This window comes from Vidua macroura, chromosome 5 (genome assembly GCF_024509145.1).
Source record: "Vidua macroura isolate BioBank_ID:100142 chromosome 5, ASM2450914v1, whole genome shotgun sequence".
In the NCBI taxonomy this organism is placed as follows: domain Eukaryota; kingdom Metazoa; phylum Chordata; class Aves; order Passeriformes; family Viduidae; genus Vidua; species Vidua macroura.
In genome coordinates, this window is record NC_071575.1 from 51,165,613 (window position 1) to 51,190,041 (window position 24,429).

Here is a 24,429-nt window from a genome sequence, read left to right on the forward strand (position 1 = left end):
TTTAACCCTTTGATAAAAATTCTACCAAGGATCTCTCTTAGGGACCAAAGTTCAGATCTCTTTTTCACACACAAAAATGACCAGGTTCCAAGCATGCTCTTTTCCTGTCCTAATGAATTTTGAACTTTAAAGTGGTCCTTAACTGAGTGGGGAATATTTGCCCTAAGAGCTGCATGATTAGGATGCAGAAAATGCAAGTTTGAAACTCCTCTGAGCAAGAAGCATGGGGTATCTCTATCTTCCTGCTTGCACCCTCCCACCATTGTCCCAAGTGCCCTCCTTCCTCTGTCCATGCTGTGAACTGGACTGTTGCCCAGCACAGCCTCCACAAGGCACCCATGCCCATGGGAGCAGGGGAAGCTGGGCTATGCTCACTGAACCACAGTGTGCTTAAAACCAGCGTCCAGGGTTTTGGTTAGGTTCAATCTGCTATAATTTTCTCCAGATCATCTACAAGTGCATCTGAGGATGGTGTATGTTCTGCACAACTCAGAAATAGGGGCAGCCATGGAGGGTACACAGAAACTGGTATTGCATGGTTGTGGCACTGTGGGATGTATTTGTGCTTTAGATGTACCCGTGCAGACTCCCATACAAAAAAAAAATCTTGATGATTTTATTTAGAAGGACTTCTTTATCTGCTAAGATGACTCACCCTGCTACTTACCAAAACACAGTCACTTGGATTTTTGCCTAAATGGAAACACAGGCTGTCTCCCTGGAAATTCTCTTGCTCCTGAGGTAGCAGCTGACTCTCCCAAGGCCGTGGGGATCCTTCAGGGTTTCTTCACTCAGCCTTTCCCTCAGTCCCTGGCCAGGTGAAATGTCAAAAGGCAGCCTTGGGTTTTTTTGCTGTGGCTTTCTGTGCAGCAGCAATCCATCAGGCACAGCTGGCTGAGCTGCTGCCTGGTAGCGGTGGTGGGGACAGACTCTAAGGCCAGGTCTGATCTCCAAGTATTTGATTCTGGGGCTCTTTTCTGGGCTGTGGTGAGAAATCCATCTGTGGTAGAATGGCCCAATAGCACTGACACAAGGACCTTAGGCCTCTGCACTCTTCTTTGTGTAATGCCTTTAATATGAACAAAAAAAGGTTTTGCTGGCAGTTACATAGACACTGGAAGATACTGTCAGCACTGTGTAGTTATAAGATCTAGAAAAATAGTTTCTTTTGTTCATTTAAATACAAAGGCAACTCTAAAGTTTTCTGTCTTCCTTCAGAAATTAAATCTGACAAGCTTCCAGTAGGATTTTGCAAAGGAATCGTTTTAGAAAACCAAAATAACAAAACCATTTAACCTTAGATAAGGGATTTCTAAAACCCACTGATCACTTTGTGCTCCTCGTCTTCAAAATCATTTTTGTAAATAAGATCAGGCTCTAATAAATCACATATGTTATTCATTTCACTTTACTGTCATCTTCTGAAATGTATTTGTGTATTCTGGGACAGTCCTCTGAATTCTCACAAATTAAAGAAAAAATAATGTATTGGAAGGAAAGTCTTAATCTTGCTTCATTTTTATATCAATTGCTCTCAACCATATGCCCAACCTTTAGATGTTTCATTGTAGATGAGAATTAATCTTCAGACATGTCTGAATGTGAATATTTTCTTTTTGCATTCAACCTCCTCACCCATTTTCTCTTTCTCATATCCCTTCTGTTGAGAAAGGACAATCTGCTACAGGAAAGGCAACATGGAGTCAGAAATGAACCCACAAATGGCTGTCAAATTTGAGCATTTGCAGCTCTTTCAGAGAAAGGCAAAAACTCCCCCCCTAACTAAATGAAAAGGGCATAACACAGTAACAGGAAATAGTCTCTTCAAAGGGTTGGAGGGCATTTATTTTAGGGGAAACTCCCTTATGAGGTTTTTTTACTCATACATGAGTAAAATACTCAAATATTTCTTACTTGCTGTGTAATAAAACTACTCAGAAGAATACAGTGGAGGTGCTGACATTCATTGCTGTTTTCCAGGGCAATGGATTGTCCCTTGCCTCAGCTGTTCTGACAACAGGACCTGCGACTGGAGAGCAATAACGTGGCAGCCCCACGGCTGCCGATACTCTGTGCTGGCCAAGCCCGAACTCCAGCGCTGCATGGAGGGCAGAAGGGTATGTACCAGGCTTTACATTTTAATTAATTCTTATTTACCTGGAAGATTTCAAAATATTTTTAAGATTGACATGTGACAAAAATCCCTTTTCAATCAGAGAAATATTTGGGTGAAAAGTTCACAGAGACGAAAACCAACCTTAGTCCTAATTTAGCCTCATATGCAGACACAGTTGCCTGCTGCTGTTTCACAGAGGATCTTAGCTCACACCACTGGAGTTTCAAGACGTGTGTGTGTGATTACCAGTCAGACCTGCAGTGAGTACACAAGGACAGCAAATGGAGGATGAATTTGCATTGTTGTCACAGTTTTGTTTCACATAAAAGTTGGTTTTCTTCTGCTGCATACCTAATGCATGGCATTGCTTGTGCACACTAATCTTACCAAGTCTTCTTGCACATTCTTTTCTTTTAGTGAAGCTTCTAAAGTGATTGCTTGGAAATACAAGGTCTCCTTAATAAGCATGCTATGACTGTTATACTGTTGAGAGGGAGCTCTGATCTGAGGCTCAGGTACCTTACTGAGGATACAAGTATCCAGAAAGTAAGTAATTAATTGTTATAAAGCTCTTTAAAGTGTATTGCCTAGGTAAGAAAATAGTTACTAAAAGTGGAATTTTGATAAAATTCAAGAGCACCTCCTTATAGACATATACAAAACCAAACGTCTTTCAATTAACATTTTCTCCTTAATTTCTGATAAATTTCTTGCCCTGCAGAAGGTACTTTATTGCCATTTTGCTTTATTTCTGCCTGTGATTTTCCCTGTTACTGTAGAGCTCTGGGTTGCTCCTAGAATATTTTTCTAAAAATATATTGCTTTTTATGACAGAGGAGGAGTTCAATTTTCTCCTCATGTACAAAACAAGCTCTTCTGGATTGACCACAGAAAAAATATTCAAGAATTTAATTGCTTTGCTTTGGTCTTTAATTTCCATGGACATCAGGCTGCTTTGACAAGCAACCATCCTTTGGTCAGGCAATCAAAGGACAGCAGAGGAACAATATGCCTCTGTGGAAGTGGATTGACAGGGTATTGCTGAGAGGATTTGCTGACATTTCCACATCCCAAATCTGACCACTCATACTGATGAATGTCAAAAACAGGACAGCATTTGTAAAGGGTTTATTAAAGCCAAGTAAATGAAATGAGGGTCTGTGAAGCTTAATTTCTTAATTCAAATTTCATTATGTTCTAACTCTCTGAGGTCACTGATCTATTCTAGTGTCAGATGACAGCCAGATCCTAAGTGAGTTACATTAACACCTTGAGAGAAATCTCTGTAACTAATAGCACTTGTTTCCCATTCTGCATCTTTTACAGAAGGCTCCTGACACTGTCTGTTAACCTTTGCTGCTCTGTAGAAATCTGCTGAATTACCTCTGTTACCTTTGCACGGATGTATATTGAATTAGTTTATTCTTTTAAAGTCATCATTCTAAAGCATGTTCCCTTTTTAGTATATTTCTTCTATCTCTTTCTCTCAGTTGTTATTTTTGTCATAACTTCATAGTGATTTTAGTTTTTTCTGAAATTCACAGCACAAAAAGCCTGTTGGAATGAGTCCAGAGGAGGGCCTTTGGATCCCTGGGCTGGGGCACCTCTCCTATGAAGACAGGCTCTGAGAGTTGGGGCTGTTTAGTCTGGAGTAGAGAAGGCTCTGGAGAGACTTTAGAGCAGCCTTCCAGTATCTGAAGGGATTCTAGTAGAGAGATGGAGAGGGACTTTTTTACATGTAGTGATAGGACAAGGGGGGTGGCCTTGAGCTGAAAGAGGGTTGGTTTAGATATCAGGAAGAAATTCTTTACTCTGATTCTGAGGCTCTGGCAGAGGTTGCCCAGAGAAGCTGTGAACTTGCCATCCGTAGATCCAGGCTGGATGGTGTTCTGAGCAACCTGGACTACTGAAAGGTTCCCCACATGTGTCAGGGAGTTGAAATTAGATGATCTTTAAGGCTCCTTCCAACCCAAACTATTCCATGATTCTATGATCATGCTAAGACATAAACAGCATAAGTCTGTGATTACATCTTTTAATTTAAATAGTAGGTGTTAATCCCTATACCATTGTCAGATTTCAACTTTGTTAGCTGGAGACTGTTTTCACATGCTTCTCTATTAGTTTTATAAGGGAGGAAAAAAATTTAAAAAGCCTACTTATATTTCTACTTTGAATGAACGTGAAGGGAAACATGCAACGATTAACCACTGCTGTGCTGTGTTCCTGACTTGTGTTCGCTTCAGCAAGTGATGAATTAAGATGTAAAGTGAATGCTCTTTTTGACTGAAATGCAGCACATGAAAGATCAATTGTGTCTTTAAGTGCAACACTTCTATTTTTCTTGTGTTTCATGGAACAATGGTAAAAGGCAGCAGATATCTCTTGGTCACTAATTTCTTGTATTCATTTGTCAGCATTTCTGAAATATATTTATGGTCACCCAAACAGAGCACTTCTTTCCTACCTACATCATAATTAAGCCTTCAAAAATGCTTTATAATTTCCTTTCTAACTCCAGGCTGCTTTTATTTCTTATATTAAAATTGATTTGTTTTCCAAAGCTCATCTGAGCTTTATAATTTTTCTCTGTAACTGAAATCCATTTCCTTGGCTATGAGTTCCAATTGATTTCACATCATCATTAACTGCTGTTTTAGTTTGTGTGCATATAAAACTGTTTGAGCTAAGTTGTTTCTTAGCGTGTGTTTTGATTTAACCTGGTAGGCAGCTGTACATCACACAGCCATTCACTCGCTTGCCCACAGGGATAAGGGAGACAATCAGAAAATAGATAAAACGTGTGGGTTCAGAAAAAGACAGTTTTAGTAGAATGGAAGAGGAAGGGAAAATAGTAATAATAATAATAATAATAATAATAATAATAATAATAATGATAAATACGCAAAGCAATGCACAATGCAATTTCTCAACACCCACTGACTGATGCCCATCCCATCCCAGAGCACAGCTGCTGCCCCCCAGCCAATTCCCCCCAGCTTTATTGTTTAGCATGATGCTATGATATGGTTTGAAATACCTCTCTGGCCAGTTGGTGTCAGCTGTCCTGGCCGTGTCCACTCCCAGCTTCTTGTGCCATCCTCCTCTCTGGCAGGGAAGAATGGGAAGCTGAAAAGTCCCTGACTTAGTGAAAGTGCTGCTCAGCAACACAAAACCCTCAGTGTGTCACCAACATTGTTTCTTATCCCGAGTCCAAACCACAGCACTGTACCAGCTACTAGGAAGAAAATTAATTCTATCCCACCCAAAACCAGGACACTTGGTTTCATAAAAACATAAGACCACCTGTAGTGAAACAATTACATTCAAGCTGGTGGAGACATGAGAAAATATGTACATGCACAGAAACAGTTTTATGAGGCCTTATTTTGCTTTATGATGTGTTAGCAAGAATAGTCAATCATATGTTTGTGTTTCATACATAGTAAACAGGAAAATGTTGAAGTGCTGAGGTTAAGGTTGTTCTGGCTGAGTAGATTTTCTTTCAGTCCACTTTTAATATCAGCAGTCTTTTTTCTCTTCTACTTTAAGGGTAGTGAGATGCTGACTGTCTCATTCTTAGGGAACTCCATATATATGTCCTAATTGAATCAAATAAATTGTTCACCATAATAAAATATTATACATCATAATAAAATATTATATCTGTATTATATTGGCTCAAGAAAATTCTCTTTAGCTGTGATTAATGACTTTTTACTGTAAGACATATACAAATGTATTGATAAGGCTTTGATTTTTGTACAAGATTAATTTTGTACTTTTAAAAATGGGTTCTAACAGGTTATTATTTATCCAATTAGCAGTATATAGAAAGTTGGCCTCAATAGCAGGAGGGATATATATTTTGCTTATCATTGAGAAATACTAACCAGAGTTTAGTCTTATAATAAAATATCATTGAGTCGTGTAATTAAGAACAGGAAATATGAAAAGGCAATATTTGCTGAAGTACTTAAAATTCAGCTGTTAAAACAGGAATTTTAACTTATGATTTCTTAATAATATTTTAGAGTTAAGTAGTGTTTTGAACTAACAGGTGTTTAAATTTCCCAAGTGTGGTTAATTTTTAATGATAGGTCTGGTTAAGAAGTGAATTCCACTATGCTTACACAATCTTTCAAAGCCTTTAAGCTATAATGGAATTTTTCACACAAAATATTTGCAACAGAAGACAGTGAAAACATCTGTCTGTTGGAAGTGTTGTTCTTTGTATAGTAAAATTATAATCATTTGTTCATCCTGCAGACAGCGGCCCCATCAATTTGCACAGTACATGACTAAGTCTTGTGCAAAACTTGTAAAAAAAGAGGAGAGATGGTTTACTCTACACACCTAAGCCATCATGTTCCTCGTTAATGTCATGTAGATAAATACAGAATCATCCCTGGAGCCTTTTGTTCAAAACATATTAGATAGTACATGGCACATGTAACTACAATGAGTTCATCTAACTGTATAGAAATAAATGTGGTTTTAGTTACCATACATTCAATTACATTGAGAGATTGTTTTAATGCATGAGAACTCTTGAGTTAGTTGAAGGACATAGGTTTTCTTCCTCAGGCTAAACACCACTTATTTTAGCCTTTGAGTCCTCCAAGCATTTGCTAAAAAAGAAGCTGACTTGCAAAAGGTAGACTTTGAAAGATGCTTTCTGATGGCCTGCATACCATAACAAAATGTATTTGGCCAGCTCTGCACAAGAGCAGTTTGAAAAGAGGGTAGGATTACCTACAGATTTCCTCTTTGTCCACTTCAATTTTTTTCTTTTTCTTTTGAGGAGAAGAAAAAGAAGAATTTGGGTTTTTTTACAGGATTTACACATATCACATCATGATTGAACCAATGGTTAGAAGCAGATGGTTGGATACAGACCAAATCTTAATGAATGGATCAGTGTGTATGCAGATGTGCTGATGATGTGCTAAGCATCCACCAGCCTGGGGTGCATCAAATTACAAGAAATCCACACCTATCTTTCTATCTGACATCTTCTTTAGACTTATGAGAGAGCATTCCCTTCAAAATGCCAACACATGGTCTCCAGAGAATGACTGCAGACTTTAGAGCTCTATCTCAGAGCTAGAGGGCAGGGATCATAGGTTTCACATACTAGTTTTCATACCTTTCAAAAAACCTGTGATTTCACCATGGACAACAAAGTTAAACAAATTTGCCTGATGCCAGTGGTACAGTCCTGATATGGTTCATACCTATTTGAACAATCAAAGACTTCATGACTGTAAGCTAATCTGGTTACTATCATTGATTGACATCTTTAAAGATGACCTCCTCTTTTCATCTTTCTGTACAACTACAAGTCCACTTTGACTCATTTCTTTCTTTCCCACTTGCAGTAAGCCTTGACTATTCTCATAGCAGACCTGTTTCTAAAAGTCTAGGTTAATTTCCCTAGTGGTACAACCTGTATTCTTACCTAGTGTGATGTTGCTGTCTTTCTCATTCCTGATATGGAAATAGGCTGAGTGCAGTCTCATCAGTCTTGTGATGGTATTTGAAGAAGTATGTCAGGACTCTGTTGCATCTAGTTACACTAATTGCTCTAAAGGAATCTGCTCTTATTCCTGTCACCTATTTCACATTCTCAGAACATCAGGACAACAACAATAGTAATATGCTAAGGTCCACCTGATATTTTCATATGGTGCCCAGCATCACGGCATTTCCAGACTAGGGCTGCCACTTTAAGGCATGATCATAACTAACTAACTTGTTTGTTCTGGTAGGGGTTTACTAAATGACTGCACATAATGCCCTCCCATCTCCAGAGCTAGCCAGAAAGGTACCCAGGGCAGCCTTGAAAATTTGTTCATGGGTCCACTGTTTGTACCTATGTAGGTGTAGGAAAATTACAAAGCCCTAAAATGCTAAATCATGTAATAGTGTGGATTGGGATGTGTGTGTGTGTTTTGCTCTAATTTTGACATAACAAAAAAAAAAAAAAAAAAAGGGAAAGAGATCTTAACCTTTGATGCTCTGCAGTGTTTGAGACTTAGGAAATGTTTGGCATGACTCTTCACACCTAAACTGCTAGTGAATGCACAGAATTGGCAAAAAAGATAGCTGTGCATCCTGTTCAATGACATTGGCCATGGTTCATTTCTTCTTTTTTTTTTTCCATGGAAGTTATTGTCCTGATATTTGAAATCAGTAGTAGGTGAGATTAGATCAAATATTGTTAGAAGAAACCAACAATGAAAATTCTAGTCACACTAGAATGAGTTAAAAATGTCCCATCCTGAATATGCTTCTTTGCAATTCCCATGTGTTGTGATAACAAAACGGTGTCATATGATTCTAGAAGTAGAAGAGAAGCAGTCTTATATGTTCTACAAACTGCTGTATGTGTGTAACTTGGTAGGGCCTGTTTGTTATTGCTACTGCTAATGATGTGCTGGATTATTACAGAAATGTTCTCACCCACATAACAAGTTCATGATGTCTTTGTGAATATCTGAGAACTACTCTTTAAATAGATATGCATCAAGACAAAGTGATGGGTTTATGAAATGGAGATTAAATTGTCATGGATATAGACAGGCTGGAGAATCAAGAGATTTTGCAACCTAAAAGAATTGTTGCTAAAACCTCAAGTTAACCTGCTTTAGAATTAGGACATATTTTAAGCATGGACTGTCTTCCTAATTGTAAATCATTTTACGCATGTATATGTCTGTCAGAGAGGGAAAGAGAATATACAACCAGTCCTTCCATGGATCCAAGGATCCTTGACTTCTGTGAGTCATATTATACTCACATGACTTAAAGAGGTTTCTTCTGACACGATGTGAAAAGCTGGAAACCCCCTTGTGTGTGAAAGAAATGCTTGTGCAATACAAACATGAACAGCAGCTGTTTAAGAAATTCCTCAATGAAGAAGCTTTGAGACGTTTAGGACAGGAGTTAGAAGAGCCTCTATGAGCTCAGTGCTAGTTTTAATTTGTTTGCTACCATACATAATCTATCAAGGGCTTCTCTGCCGCCCACAGTGGGCAAGGCATGGGAAATTGAAGGCATTGTCATGCTGGTTCTTGGCCCTAACATTAGACAAGGGTAGGCTCATCTGAAATTCCTTCTCTTCTGTGGGAGCTGTTGTGGCTTATTTTTAATCACAACAGGTTAATAGTGGGAATCAGTTTTCAAAACTGTGACATTCCTGAAGGGAATAGATAGATAGATAGATAGATAGATAGATAGATAGATAGATAGATAGATGTGTTAGATGAGTGTAGTCACAAATGCCTGTACCACATAAAATGTCTGAAAAAACTTTGGAAATATATCCTTAAACATGTCATCTTGTGCAGTCTGAATTTTATTTTTATAATCAAATATTCAAGGTGGAAGTGGTAAAACATCAAAATCCAAATCAAATTAAGAAATGAAACAACAAAATCCCAACTTGCAGGATGCCAACTACCCTGAGTGCCAGAGGAGGTAGGAGAAGCTGAGTACTTCTGTGCAGAGAACGAAGCTGTTAATGTGTGATGGCTCTGTGGTCTTTCTTAATCCCAGTTTTGCAAGTTTGCTCCTCAGTGTGGATTTCTGGCTGAGCTGATTGGGGTAATTCATTCTGCAGCACACCATTTCATTGGCAAACCACAGTGAACCTGGGTTCTCCTACTCTTTGGACTTGTCTTATATTACCTACTTCATCAGAAGTATCCACTCAAAATAGGGCAACAGCATTTAAAAAAAAATTCCCACAGCACTTTAGGTTCTGTGGTCTCCCCATACAGATATGTTTGTTTTTTCAGAGGAATCTACAGAATGAGTAGGAGCAAACCCAAATTTGACTTCTTTATTTGTTTGCACGTTCAGGGTAGCTGAGCAGAGACAGCTATACTTACTTCTGTTATCCTGGCAGGATTTCTAGCTCCCTTCAGGCCGTGATGCTTTCTGGTGGTCACATCACACATGACAGGACTCTATTCAGATTACCCTCCCCCCAAATAACCCCCTTTTCTTTCCCTTTGAACCTGCAGAAAGACCATCTCTCTACAAACAAGGCAGCAGCTGCATGCTTCATGGGGTGTGTGGGTGGGGTGTGTGTGTGTGTGTGTTACTTTGGTGCAAATTCTAATGAATCCCATTTATAGAAGACAAATATGTGTTGTGCAGGAGAAAACCACGTGAAAAACCATAGGAAAAAAAATTAGGAAGCTCCAAGCAATCATGAGAGCAATTGTGTACTAGCAATTAGAAGTAAATATAAACTTAATCAAAAGAAATTATCACCACGGATGAAAGATGCAGGGCTAATTTTGCAGCTATAGCCATCTATCTATAACCTGTACTTTTTGTATTTAAAATACATAATGCAGCTTTTATTAATCAAATCACACACATTTTGCTAAAGGACAAATTTAATATTAGGATGCCAGGGTACTGGCTGTTCACAAAGATAATTCTGGAACATTATAAGAAACATTTAAAAACCTCCCAACTAGCTGGATTATTTTCTTAGCTTTTGGTTTCTGGATTGTACAACTTCTAAGTCATACCTTTTCCATCTGAAGATTCTTTTTATAGGTGACTCAACTAACAGAGGGATGATGTATTATCTAATTGAAAGAGTGAATAAGACTCTTCAGGAATGGCAGAAGACTCATGATGTTAAATTTTATCGCAATATCAATGAGGGGAAAACATTTATCAGTTACTCCTACTACCCCCAGTTCTGGATGAATGCAAACCAGAGACCAACTTTTGAAAAAGCACTGGAACAGCTGCTGCAGAGGTACTGCGCAAACTCTGAATTTCCCTTCTTTGTATTATTGTTCTATTCACAAATGTGTTTAACATGTTTTACAATTAAACTCAGTAAACAATAAAACATAAGGTGCACAGATCATATTGTGTGGTTAAAAAATAGCTGAAAATTACATCAGGCCTCTGATCAGGGTGCCAGATATAGTTCAGTGAAATGCAAAGCAATGTAGTTAAAATGTTTGCCATCTGTTTAAAGCAACATGTGTTGTTTTTCTTTTCTGGGTTTCAGATCACGTCCCCTGGAGAACACAGACCAGACCGTATTAATTGTAGGTGGTGTTCAGTGGCTTAATTCCAATCACCTGCAAATTATCCAAAAGGTGTTGAATAGGTAATGTTATGTACATGATGTTATTCCAATTTTTGATATGATAAATTATGAGAAACAACAAAAAATTTTAAATGCAAACTTCTCCTTTTTTTTCCCATAGGCACGTATTTAAGTGACTTTGAAAAAAATAAAACATGCACTGTCTTTTGATGTGTCTGTTAAGTAAAAAGTGTGTCCTTTTTTTTTTTTTTCGTTTGTTTTTTTTTAATTTGCAAAACAGGGAAAATCTATCAAATATCCTGGTAATTGTCAAATCCATAGGGATGGGCTTTCATCTTCCAGTGGATGGAATCCATTCTCTGTCACAGGTAAGCTACAGTACATGTTGAGTGCATTTTCATGGAAGACTTGTCATTTCATCATTAATTTTGCTGTCTGGTCTAAATGTGTTACAACGTCTGCTGAGCACATTTGAAGTGGATCAAAGGAAGGTTAATGTTTGTATTTGCTCATACTGCTTGATAGGGATTCAAACCAATTTCCTTATTTCATGGATTCTGCTGCAATCAGAGAGCCATTTGAGATGCCATGCTTGGTCAGCTGTCCCAAGAACTGAAGAAGAAACTCCAATATGAATCCTGCTGCCAAAATTGAGAGATCATGCTGGGGATAAGCAGACTGCTCCTCATACTACATTGCACATAGGCCCTCTCCAGGCTTCCTCCATGGTTACTGCTGGATCCGATTCACTTGTCTGGCTTGCGCAACTCAATAAATCTATCTTAAACCACCTGTGAAGCCAGAACATTACAGAGCAGCTGGAATGTACCGGTGAATCCAGCCTGTTATTTGCATGTTAATCAGATGTTACAGTCCGTTTAAATCATATCCAAGACTCTCAGAGTAACAAATGGGCTCATTTCAATGCGCTGTATAACTCACTCAATTCACTATTTTTATTTACAATTTGGATAGCGATTCTTCATTGAACACACACAAAATGCATGCATGAGAAGCACTGGAAGGCAGAACGGAGTAAATTATGCCTACCAGCACAGTGTGTCATGCTCCAGCTATTCGCAGGTGTTGAAAAGAGAAAATCGCTGCCTTTCACAGATTACAGCACTCCTTGAGTGCTGGGGAATAGCACCCACGTCTTTTTGCAACCACAACACACTGCTGTATTCAGCATGTGACTTCCTGCTACTCTCACCCTTCTCTTTGCTACAGAGACTGCCCTGTCTGATTTTGCCCATTCTTTCTGTCTAAGTTAGTACTGCCTATTGACCTTGTCTCTACTGAATGTCTTCTTATTGATTCAAACAATTTTCTTAACTTTCTGGAGGACCTAAATAGAATAAAGTAAGGAAATTATTGTCATCAACATGAAGAAACATTTTCATAGCTTCTATCATAGTTTCCAGCAAAATTCAATCGTAGGATGAAGAGCTTCAATCCAGGGTATGTGAGGCAAAGATAGAGTATTAAAGGCTTCCTAAGAATTTTTCTTTTTCTTCTTCATTAAATTTACAAAACTCCAGAAATCATCTATAGTGCATAACCAACATTCTTTTCCCTTTTAATATTGGAATCATATGCCAAATTGCCCATGTGGTTTGTGTGTTCTAGGCTTCAGGATTACCCCAGCTACTCTCAAAGGCCTTTTGTCTGCAGTGTTGAATCCACTGCCTTGCCAACTTTATGGCTAACTTTTTTTTCCTATTCTTGGTCTTCCTGAAGTAGATTCAGAAATAATAATCTGTTCTTCAGTATAACCATATTTAAGATACCTATGACCCTATAGTCCCTTTTAAGCAACTGCCTCAATAAATTTGATTTGAAGACGAATTTTTCTTTAAAGGAGCATTTTCACCATTTTTTAGATACAAACTTTATAATTGGAATTTTTTTCTGAATTATATATCATATTAGTGAAATACATATTAAAAACCATTACCCAAGATTTATATTTTAAACAGGCATGAAATCTTCCTATAAAGGAAGATTCACATCTACTGAAAAGTAATTATAATTTCTGAAAAAAACCCTACATCAGTCTTGGAGTAGTAGCTTTTTTTGAGAGTGAATTTTTAGCAATTCATGTCTGTAGCATAATGTAATTGCTTATTCAAAATGCAATTTTGCTATTTTTTTCCATGACACAATAACCTTTAAACACTCTTTCTGACAAGACATTGCAACATTTTATCTGGAATGCAGGCAGAAGTGCAAAACTTGTGGAATGAAAACTTGATTATTCTGGATACAGCAAAAAATTTGGGCTATGAAGTGGTTGACACCTTTGTCATCACCATGGGACGTTACAAAGAATTCCTGCAAGGGAAGTGCGGCTGCCATTTCCATGAGGTAATACTTTACGCTTATATCATTCCCAGGTATTTAAGATATTTTAACTGTCAGATCTTAGAAACAAGAAGGTGCATGGTGAGGTCAGCATCTGTCACTCAAAGTTAGGCCTGAATACAAATCATGGGGAAAGCAGTTTGTATGGCGGCATTTGTCCATCACTGCTCCCAGTGCAAGGCCACCCAAGGACATGCTGAACTGCTGACATGATGAAATAAAAATGAACATACCCTTCTGCAAAGGTAACTCATATAAAAGGATGTTAAACAGTTCCTGGTTCTTGTTATTTGCTACATGTTATATATCTCTGCTGCTTCTGCACGGGCTCAGTTTCTCTTTTTACTCAGTCTCGTGAGTTTTTTTCTGATGCATTTGTAACTGAACAGCTCAGCACACTCACTTCAAACCATAAGTACAATTAAAATGGAGCTTAAAATTGAAGAACCAATCTTACTGCTCTATATCTCTTTTCCTATATCTGAGAAAAAGTAATCTGGAACAATTACAGTGATCCACTGTACTAACAGAAGTGTAGATTGCTTGTTCTCCCTCACATGGGTAGTCCTGTTTTCTTGACTGAAATCTATAGAATTTTTTTGGGAGTGTTATCAGACTCACGTGAGCTCATGTGACATGCATCAACCACACAGCTGGTTTCCACCTCAGGCTCCACGGCAGCTCACATGTTTTCAGACCAGTGCCATGGCCTCTATCCTGCTTTGGGGCCAACATCAGCAGGTGTGGTTAGTTAACCAGTCCTCTAATCCACTCTGCTCAATACTTGAGTGGCACAAACATAGCTCAGTCCAAATGAAGCTGGAAAAGAGGGAGTAAGTCACAGAGTAGATATTTATGTGATAAATAGTCCCATGGAGCAAATGCTTCCCTCCTTTTTATCCAGACAGTTGTATGGACCCTTTTTTATCTAGAGCCCAGATGCTGATGTTTTTGTGGGTCATTGCTGATGTTTGCTATTTCCACAAATCTTATGAGTGAAACAGAGAGCTTCAAAATTAAATATTTCAAATGCTTTGTATGGAACTGGGTGGAGAAAACAGCAGGGCGTGATCAGTCATCAGCATTTTTCATGTACTGCTCCATCATTTTGATGAGCTCATGTGCAGATTTGGTCTTGATTCTCTGCTGAAGGAATCCCAACAGAGTATGTGTTTCTGGGGAAGATCAGGAGAGAATTTGGCTCACAGAGGTGTTATTAATGAGGCTTGAGTGGTCATTGTGCCTGAAAGAGCCATAGATATGCCCAGTAGAATCAATCATGCACCAAAAAACCCGACTTGATCCTTGAAGAAAGTAAAAAGAAAGTCCTTGAGTTCTTTTGATACTTCATTAGTTTTAATAGTTTTGTCATCAGCTTATTTATGCATCCTGGCAAGTGGAGTTTCATTAGGTGCTGAAGCAGTTTGCACAAGGAAAATGGCATTTTGCCCCCAAGAACAGAGCTAAGAACACTGGGGAAATCCCCAGCACTTTCCACGTTTTCTGAAACCAGATGAGACAGATTAAATCTCATGCTTTGTACTTTCACTTTCCTTCTCTTAAAAACTGATATTCCTAAAATATCAGAAGATGGCACCCCTGTGTAAATGACATCTGAGCTAAAGCGTGGCTGTACAGGAATGGAGGACTGGCCATTCTGTGCAGTCAGAAAACAAGAACTAAAATGCCTTCAGCAGTTCTCATTTAGCTCCCACTAGCTGGCTGAAGAGAAAGCTATTTCTTCTGAATGGCCTGAAGAATTGAGTTCCCACCAACCCATTTCAGAGGGTCTCACTCAGGTGACCATGATAACATAGAAATCTCCATTTCTGTAGACTCTACAATCTTTGCTCAGATTTCTAAGGGATCTGGATTTGCAAAGGGATTATACTGAACTGGGAAAAAATATCTTGCATAATCTTGCACTTGCTGCCCGACATAATTCTAGTTCTATGCACACATGAGAACTGATTTTTTATCTTCCTCATTCTTTGAAAATGCTTATGGACATTGGTCAGCACTATACAAATATTACAGAAGCTATTTTTAATTTCAGATTGATTTCCTATTTTAATGACAGTGAAGTAATAACCACTACACAGAAATTAGCAACCTTGGGATTTTTGTATCTTAATAGGTGGCTGGCTGCTGGTGGCTGGGTGAACATTAGATTGCATTCCTGGGAGATTATGCCTAACAGGAATGCAGTTTAGGTGATTGGTTCAAGGTGGCATCATTTTGAAATAATGGTAAGATCTAAGGCACTAATTTAGAAAAATGAACCTACAGTAATTGCATAAAAATAAGTAATAGCCCTTGGCTTAGCTGTATGAAATTGATCAGAGGATATATTAATTTTCTACATGGATAATTCCTGGTCTGTTTTCAGTTCTGCCAGCTCCCTCAAAGTCTTTCTGCTCAGCCTTTCAAGCCTTTGGACGTGTTATTTCTTCACTCACACCTAATTTTGTATGATTTATTTCATTTATTATGAGCTTCACCGCATATGAGTGTTGATTCTGATTTTTCAGTGACAGTAAATATACATTATATTTTTTAAAGCTAACATGCTTCTGCATAAATATGTGCATTAATAAATGAATTCTGCATTTTCAAGTGTCTGCTGTGATTGATACAGCAGGAAAACTGATAGGCATCAGAGCTATTAAGTCAGCATACATATACTGATTTAAAAATAAGTTGACCACCTTTTCTGCATTCTCTGGGTTTGCCACTGCCTGGGCTGAGGTCCTCTCTCCTGCATATGTGCAAGGTTCTAAAGTTCTGTCTCTCTCAAAGCTGCTTCATTATTCATCAGTGACTGAGTATTCACTGAGACAAGACCTTCAGCATTTCACTGGAGATCACCCTCAGTCGTTAAACTCCTGAAACCATACCTTTCACTTTCTCACTTGTTAGTCCCATGAGCACAGTTTTGTTCCATACAAGTTGAACACGATAATCCCAGAACTTTATACATATTTCAGGGGCCAAGGTGAAGCATTCTTCAACATTAAGTTACTGAATCATGTTGTGGTTCTGGCCATGTGGTGTCCTGGGGAGACGGATGTTAAATTGCACCATAACTCCCTTCTTGAAGAAACACAGCACATGAGGGTTTTCATCTCAATGTGGGGCTGGGCCACATTTGCGTCAAGATGTCAGAATGAGGCATTCTCACAGGGCTCATAGCTGAGACATGTTATATGTGCTTCAAGTGCTTGGTATCAGACCAAGACTTAAACTTTTCTGCAATTTGGAGTAATCATGAGTTTTGTTTTAGGTAAATTGTCTCTAATGAAGAGAACAGAGTCTAACACACAAAGGCATTACAAAGTCAAATGACTGAGTATAATGGGCCTATGCATGTAGATTTCAAAAATTTAGATCTTGCTTTTTGGTTTAGTTTGTAACATAACAAGTTGGCCATTAAAATAATGTTTATGAGCAACTTGCACCTCAAGGTAAGGCACCTCAGGACCTGCTTCGTGGACAACTGCCTCAGCATTTCTGCACACACAGCTGTGTGTCTGTCTTTCTAGGTGCAGGCAAAGCACTCACATATGTCATTTCTTTTGCAGGTGGTGAAATCCAATCCCTCTGAAGAAAGGCCACACATAACAATGACGCTATCAAGGCACTATAGGCTGGGGAAATATTTCAGCAGTCAAAGCAAACCATCACAACTGCAGGACCATGCAACAGATTCTCAGTCCCCGTATCATGTCCGAGGTCCAATAAATCAAGTTTATTCTGAAATCCTTCTCAGCAGGCTCTGTGCAAGTAAGAGGGAGTTTGTCAGCACATAGCCTCTCTTGGATGTAGTACCAAGACTAGAGAAGTGCCACTGCCTGAGTGACAGTTGAAGGACCATGGTGGATTAAGATATGCTTCCTTGACTGACTGAATACACACAAAGAAAGTTTGGGGATGTGTTATTTTTCAAAAAACCTTATGAAATTAAGATATGCCCTGGTGAGTCTGTTGTGTGAAAGTGGAAGATGGAGCGTTGCAAAGGAGAGAAGAGGAGAAGTTACTTGAACTGTTGCCAAAGACTAGAACAGCTGTAGTTTATTGATGTAAACTACATTGTATTATTGATAGTAAAAAGAGACCTATATATTCACTTGAACATTTGGAAAGGGCTGGTTTAGGTCTTCAGCACTATCTAGTTTTTATTTATAGAGACACTGTAATATTTGAATGTATTTAGAAACTGACTACATTCCGTTTGAAAGAGTTATATTTTATGTGGACATGTTTCCCTTCCATATTAAACCTTTTCTGTTTAGACACTTGGTTTATAGAATCTGAAAACATCTATTAGCATTTTACTGGTGATGCTGAGTTTTGAACTCTAGTGTTTTTAGTGAAAACACATCTCTTCTTTGTATCTTAGATGGAACAGATATCTACTCTATTTTTTTGCATGTTCTGAAGCTAATAGGGAGATAGATTACCTATACTTGAGACTGATTGAAACTGTCTCATTGTAACATGTAAATATAGTGAATTTGTTAACATTAATTTATTTATGGTCCCAGTTTAGGAAAGTGTCCATATGCTGGAAGAATGCTTAGATAAGTGCTTCAGTGTCTACCTTGGCCTGTAAGCCAATCAAGTATTCTTCCTGCCCAGAATGCCATTTCTTTAATGATTTTTTATAAAATACTTGCCAATATGTGAAGCCAGTACCGCAAACATAACAAAAATCCCCCTTGCAAGCACACATGAGATTTTCAGGATCTGGTAATTTATCACTCATAAGAAGTGTGTGGTATGATGGCAGCAGAATATACTGCGAGCATCTCTTGCTTGGCACAGACAAGACCTTCTCTGAAAGCTAGTTTCAGTTCAGTCCTTCCTTTTTATTCATCCAGTCACACAGCAGGCAAACAAGGCACCACTCTACCACCATGCATTGGAGAAGGGTTTTTTAACCAGGCTGGTGCAAATCTTACAAAGGGTCTGCTGAGTTCTGTGTCATGCTTCCCTGTCACAATTTTACATATAATCCTCCACTAGCTTCTTCTTTGGGAAAAGAAGCCACAAACAATGTCAGGGAATAAACAAATTATAGCAAGGAGCTACTCATCATCTTATTTGCCTTAGTAGCACACAGGGGGGCTACCCTGTATAGAAGTAGTGCTAGTAATTAATGACAAATTTAGTATTTGCCTAAGATCCTGTATCTATCCACAGTTTGTGTGCCCAGCTGTAGTTTTGTGAATTTCTGCTTCTTCAGGTAAGATATGTAAAGTTATAATAGGAAATTGTCATGGAATATGGAGTTTGGCATCCTAGGTGATAGAGAGTATTCTCCAAAATAGGATCTGGCACACCTAATTTAAAGCACCTTTCACTATATTGAAGAAGTTGCTAACTTAGATAATGACAAAATTAGTGAGATGGTATGATTATATCTGTTTCTGTATAATATGCTGCTGATTGCTTACAGCAAATATCCCTAAATTTCAATGTAAGGTTTTCCCTGGCATGGAGATCTACATGAAAGATGGGTCAGGAGCTGTACATAAATACTGAATATATCAGCATTTGGTTTTCAGCAATATGTTTATCTAAAGAATATAATTGTATGCAAATGATGTAATATATTTTCTTGGGTATGGAAATCCAGGGCTGCACAACCTTAAAGCTGAGGGATAGAATATCATCATTAATATTAGTAGATGCAAAATGCAGCCAGATGTCTTTAGTATTAAGATGATCAATGATAGGTATATTACAGTTCTGCTTCTGATAAGATTTTTTGTAGCTCATTTAAATCCACATGCTGTTACTGTTATTGTTCTGTAAACAAATGTTTTTAAGGCATTAACTGGGCTTTTATGTTTATGGTTTTTTTTTTTTTTTTTAGCTAAAACCTATTGCTGAAGCATTAGCTTAGTGATGAAAAGAAAAGAGCTGACTTTGTTATACTGTAGTGGATATCAGTGAATGTGCAATTCATCAGTTCTGGTTTCACCACAAAATGGTTTACATGTGCTGTACACCCAGATGTCTTAATGTTTTCCAAATCTTGATATTTTTCAAATGTATTGTGTATATTTTCTTGTGTGTTTTCTATACATATCTATGTACATTAATATGTCTGTACAAAGTCATTGGTACAATTTGCAAATTGATCTTTATTTAAACAAGTTCTTTGAATAAGCTGTTTCCAACACTATGTATGATCCACATAGTCTTAGGAATAAACAAAGGATACTAAGCTACATTTTTGTTATTTAACTTTAAAATATATCTAGTATCTCTATGTATGTGAAAGATGAGAGTCGAGATTCACATGCAAGGATTGCTTGCTCATATGTATTAAAATTTATGGATTAAGACAATAAAAGGATTACTGTGTTTGAATTCCCGTGAGAGCACACGTTGCTATCTACAGTTTACTCTGTAATTATTGTATCTGCTGTGACATTTTGCCTGAATAAACATTAAAGTGCTCCTATAGTCCATACATCTACCTCAGTCCCTTTACTTACCGTTAAAATAGCAAAGGACTTAGTCGTCAGGTTGAGTTCCACCTCCTAATACAGACATGAGTGGCCCTGGAATTAGTGGTAGGATTGAAATATTTAGGCTGGGGAACAAGTACTCAGAGAAGTGGGGTTTCCTGCTCAGTGTCTGCTGACAGCATGTGGAGCTTAGAACAGAACTAGGGCATACTTTAAGCTACAGGTAGAGTAAGAATGTAACTGTGTTGCAAAATAAATACTCTGATATACGGAATAGTAGTCTCAGTTATTATTCCATGCCTTTAGCTGAAGCTGGAGCATGATTTACCAGTGTCCAGAGAGTTGCAACTCCTCACCTCTCATATAACTCCATAGATGTTGAACAGTTGTTGAACAGTGAATTGGGTTAGAGCAGGGTACCTGGCCACCATGATCAAGTCCATCTTAATAAATATCTTTGGAATAACTGATTGACTTTGGAATAAAAAATATTTCCCTTCTTGTAGGGAAATGCCTTGACAAGTCCTCTCTGTCATCAGAGTTGCCAGATTTCAGGGAGCTGAAAGAATGGACTACAAATCCAACATTTAGTCTTGGTCTTCATTTGAAAATTATAATCTTTAGAATAATCTCTTTCACACTGTTAGATACAAGGCCTTTGTTTTTCTCTTCTGTGACACATTAAAGGAACATCAAAGTAAATTTATTTGCTTAGTGGGTGGGGTAGCAAGGCATCAAATTACCTCAAGGTTGAAATAACCACTAATAGTTATGATTCTGTTGCTATGTTGAGCCAAAGAGAATGCTTTGAAGATGCAGATATGTGTGATATTAAGTTGACTGCAATCCAGGGATCTTCAGATTACTCTTTTAGAGTAAAGCAATTTTTAGTGGTGCAGTGAACTATTTGGCATAGACCCAAACTGCTAAACAAGTCTCTGTAGGGTCACATGAAAAATATGGTCTTACCCTCTTGTTTGCCTGTTAGCTTTGCATCTGGCTTGTCTTACCTCACTGGCTATCTGCACCTGCTCTACTCCACATCTGCCTTTCTTTCAGATGACCTTAGAAATTTGTGTTTTGTCAGACTAGCAGCTTCTGGAAATCTGAGATATAATTGTTGCAAATTCAGTCTGAATCTTCAAAATGTATTTTTGTCAAGCCCAAAAGCACTAGAATATAGCAGGGGTAGAGCAAGACTCTTATCTAGGGCAGTGATTTTCTCTGATGAATTTAAAACAGCTGTTTTGCATTAAGTAGTTTTCACTAGCACTTAGCTATTCGTGGAGCTTGCCTTTACCAAGAAAAAAATCCATCTTTCAAACTTCACTGCTATCTTTACCTGTGTGAATCTTCCAAACACCAGAACAGGCTGTAAAATGCAGGCATAGATATTTTTTGGTGCTGGTACATATCCTGAAGTATTTGCTGGTACCTTCACAGTATGCATGAACAGAAAAGCTCTGACTACACAGTAAAAAGACACTGTGCAATTTCAGCTTACTTGCCTGTGATTAGATTGTACTAAAAATAGTGCTGCTTGTCAGTCTAGGCCAGCACCTGGAGCGAAGTGTCCTAGAAAACTACTCAAGTCATTAACTGCAATGGTCAAGATGAGCCTGTGGGGTCACAACAGGGTCTTCTGCAGCACAAGTTTCTGTTGTGATGGACTTCTCCCATTTCTATGTTTTTTCATCTGACTGTTGGGCCAGCTCTCGGCACCTGTGGGAAGCCCTTCCTGCAATCCCTCAAGCATGGTCAACAGCCTTGGCAAGGGACATCACACTAAGCAGCCCTGAACTGAAGATCAAGCATATGTTTAAATAAAATCTGAGGTCTTTATGAAACACAGCATCTATTAAGCATTACCTTAATTTCCTCTAATACTGAACTTCCCAATGAGGAGCAGGATTCACTCCCTTTCAGCTGAAACTCAAATACCAAGGTGTTTTCCCAGCTTTTGACAAACTTTTTTTCCCACTGCTTGCTTGCCTGAAACAAAGGGAGTGAACTGCTCTGCATGCTCCTGCCTAACAGTGGCATGTGTTCACACAGTCACTGCGGTGGGCATTTCCCTCCTATACCTCATAGTGGGGACTAGATTCCCACAGCAGACAGAGTTTTCAATATTGTGATTTTTTTACCTGTTTTGAGCAGTGACAGTCTATGTGGTTAAAACAGACAGTTCAGTGTCTGCCAGCACCACCTGCCCCTGTGCTGCTCTAAGGACGCTGAGTAGACTCTGGGTGAAGACAAGACTACAGAACTAAAATCATTGAGTAAGGAGTAAAAATGACTCTGACACCTCTTGACAAAGTCAGGGCAGTTAAGAAGAGCTCACTGCAGATCAAGTGTGTGAAATTAATGTTGTCAGGAGCCCTTTAAAGTTAGTAAATTATATGGATTATTGTGAGCGTTGGAAGACCAGATCTGTGTTTGGCAGTTTCTCACTTGCCATGTTCCAAAAACATCTTTTATACTTTCTTTTGTTCCTGTCATTATCAACTTCCGTATTTCTTTTATGATTCTGTGGGACTAAGAAGTTTGAAGTAATACTTCTACTCTGCCTGATAATGACTGTGCAACCTCCCCAGATGGTAGTCAAATCATCTAACAGATGAGAGAAGTTTTATTATATCTGAATGATATTTTTCCTTCCATATGCCAGCTCAAAAGTTTCTTTATATTTACAGAAAGCTTTAGTTATGATAGCTCTAATGCCTCCAATGTATTCAAAGAAACCTGCCAATCCCTATTGAGCCTAACAGGACAGAAAACACTTCAAGCCTTGAAAACCTGACCTTGCAAGCTATTAGATAATGCAGCACCCAGCATGGTCTAGCCCACAAATGGCTTGCTTTGAAACAGAGAATCACAGTTGTGTTCTACTGAAGTTTTCACTGGGGTGATTACAATTTAAAGATTATTTTTGTGGACTGATGTGTTTTTTTTTAGCTCAGGGCCTTTGTTGAGCTCTCTTTGCAGCAAATGCTATCTATTAGCTACTGTAAAATCCTGTTTCAACATCCTTTCACACTGTGTCCTGCCCAGTTCTTATAAAACACATACATACAACGGGATTTACTGGTGATGGTAAAAGGTTAAATCATAACAGGTCTTACTGCTCCACCCATTACAGTTCCCTAAATCCTACATTGCATCATTTCTGGGCAATAACAAGGACTTGGGGTCTAGTAATCTCTTAATGCAGGGCTCCTTAGTCTCTAGAACAGTTCAGCATTGTAGCCCTGATGGAGTTATCAAAATAACACACCTTCAGCTGTGAAATGCATACAGCAGAGCCTGCAGGCATACTCAAAACTTGCCTGTTGGATCAAGGCCAGCCTGGAAGTCAAGGATAACAGCTTCTAGAGACTGTTCTGAGGCACCAAAACCTGCTTTCCTGCTTAACTCTACATATTTAACAGAGGCATTGTAATTATGATTGTGGTCACACTTAGCTTCTTTGTAATCATCAGAGAAAGATCAAAGTCTGAATTATTCTCTAGAGATGTCTATTATTTCTACAACATTGCTTACTGTAAAGGGAACCTAAAGAAACTCAGATTTTTCTTATTGGTGCCTAAAGTTTTGAGAGAAGAATGTCAGTTCAACAGAGATCTGTCTGTGGGATATGTAGGCAAGAGATGTTTTTACATCCCCCTTCTGCTTCTTTACTGCAGGAACTTGATCACAAGCCCACCACCACCATCACCACAAGATGCTTTCAGCTGGATGCTACATGGAACATTCTTAGCCTCTGCTCCTGGAGCTGCCTGTATGTTTAACAGTGCACTAATCAGAGAGATGCCAGTCCTGCTGGTGAGCAGGACATTTCATGGTAGTATGGGATATACAGGTTTAAGACCCTTCATTTGGGTAAATGAAGAACAAATCTCCACCTACTGCCTTACAAGAGGGCTAGGTGAATGTCTGTTTCTGTGACAAAAGACAAACTGGCAGGCACCTAACTCCAGGAAACAACAGAGATTCTTTTTCAAGTTTAGAGGTAATATCAGAGATAGGTACCTGGTTGGTATCTGAGGGCCCCAGCTTCTAGCACTTATTTCTGTACCAGAAGTGCATTGTGAGCCCAAATAACTTAGGGACTGCTGACCACTATGCAGGAAAATGTGTAATAGGCTTTAAAAAATGGCTTTTAAACCTTGGCCACATTCCCCATTTTGGCTCTATGAAGAATTTAGTGCCACATTCCCCATTTTGGCTCTATGAAGAATTTAGTGCCCTTAGCATCTCTGCACACCACACACACAAATACACTCCCAACGTTACTGCTCTGTGTGTGGCTTGTAGCTTTTCATGTAATTACTCTCTACCTCAGTTCAAAACAATACAGTATAGAAGAGACCTCTTTGCATTGT

The 24,429-nt window shown here is 38.5% G+C and overlaps 1 protein-coding gene across 4 annotated transcripts in view; it reads left to right on the forward strand.

Moving 5' to 3' along the window:
- Positions 1-20,049, forward strand: part of CPED1 (cadherin like and PC-esterase domain containing 1) — a 148,052-nt gene extending 128,003 nt beyond the window's left edge. For 2 of the 4 annotated variants that reach the window (XM_053977349.1, XM_053977350.1), the window contains exons 18-23: positions 1,981-2,117; positions 10,681-10,901; positions 11,163-11,264; positions 11,485-11,572; positions 13,425-13,571; positions 17,150-20,049. In XM_053977349.1, coding sequence (XP_053833324.1) covers positions 1,981-2,117; positions 10,681-10,901; positions 11,163-11,264; positions 11,485-11,572; positions 13,425-13,571; positions 17,150-17,377 — 923 coding nt within the window. In that variant the 3' untranslated portion in view covers positions 17,378-20,049. The other 2 variants (XM_053977351.1, XM_053977352.1) reach the window with 2 other exon arrangements.
- Positions 20,050-24,429: the final 4,380 nt, after the last annotated feature.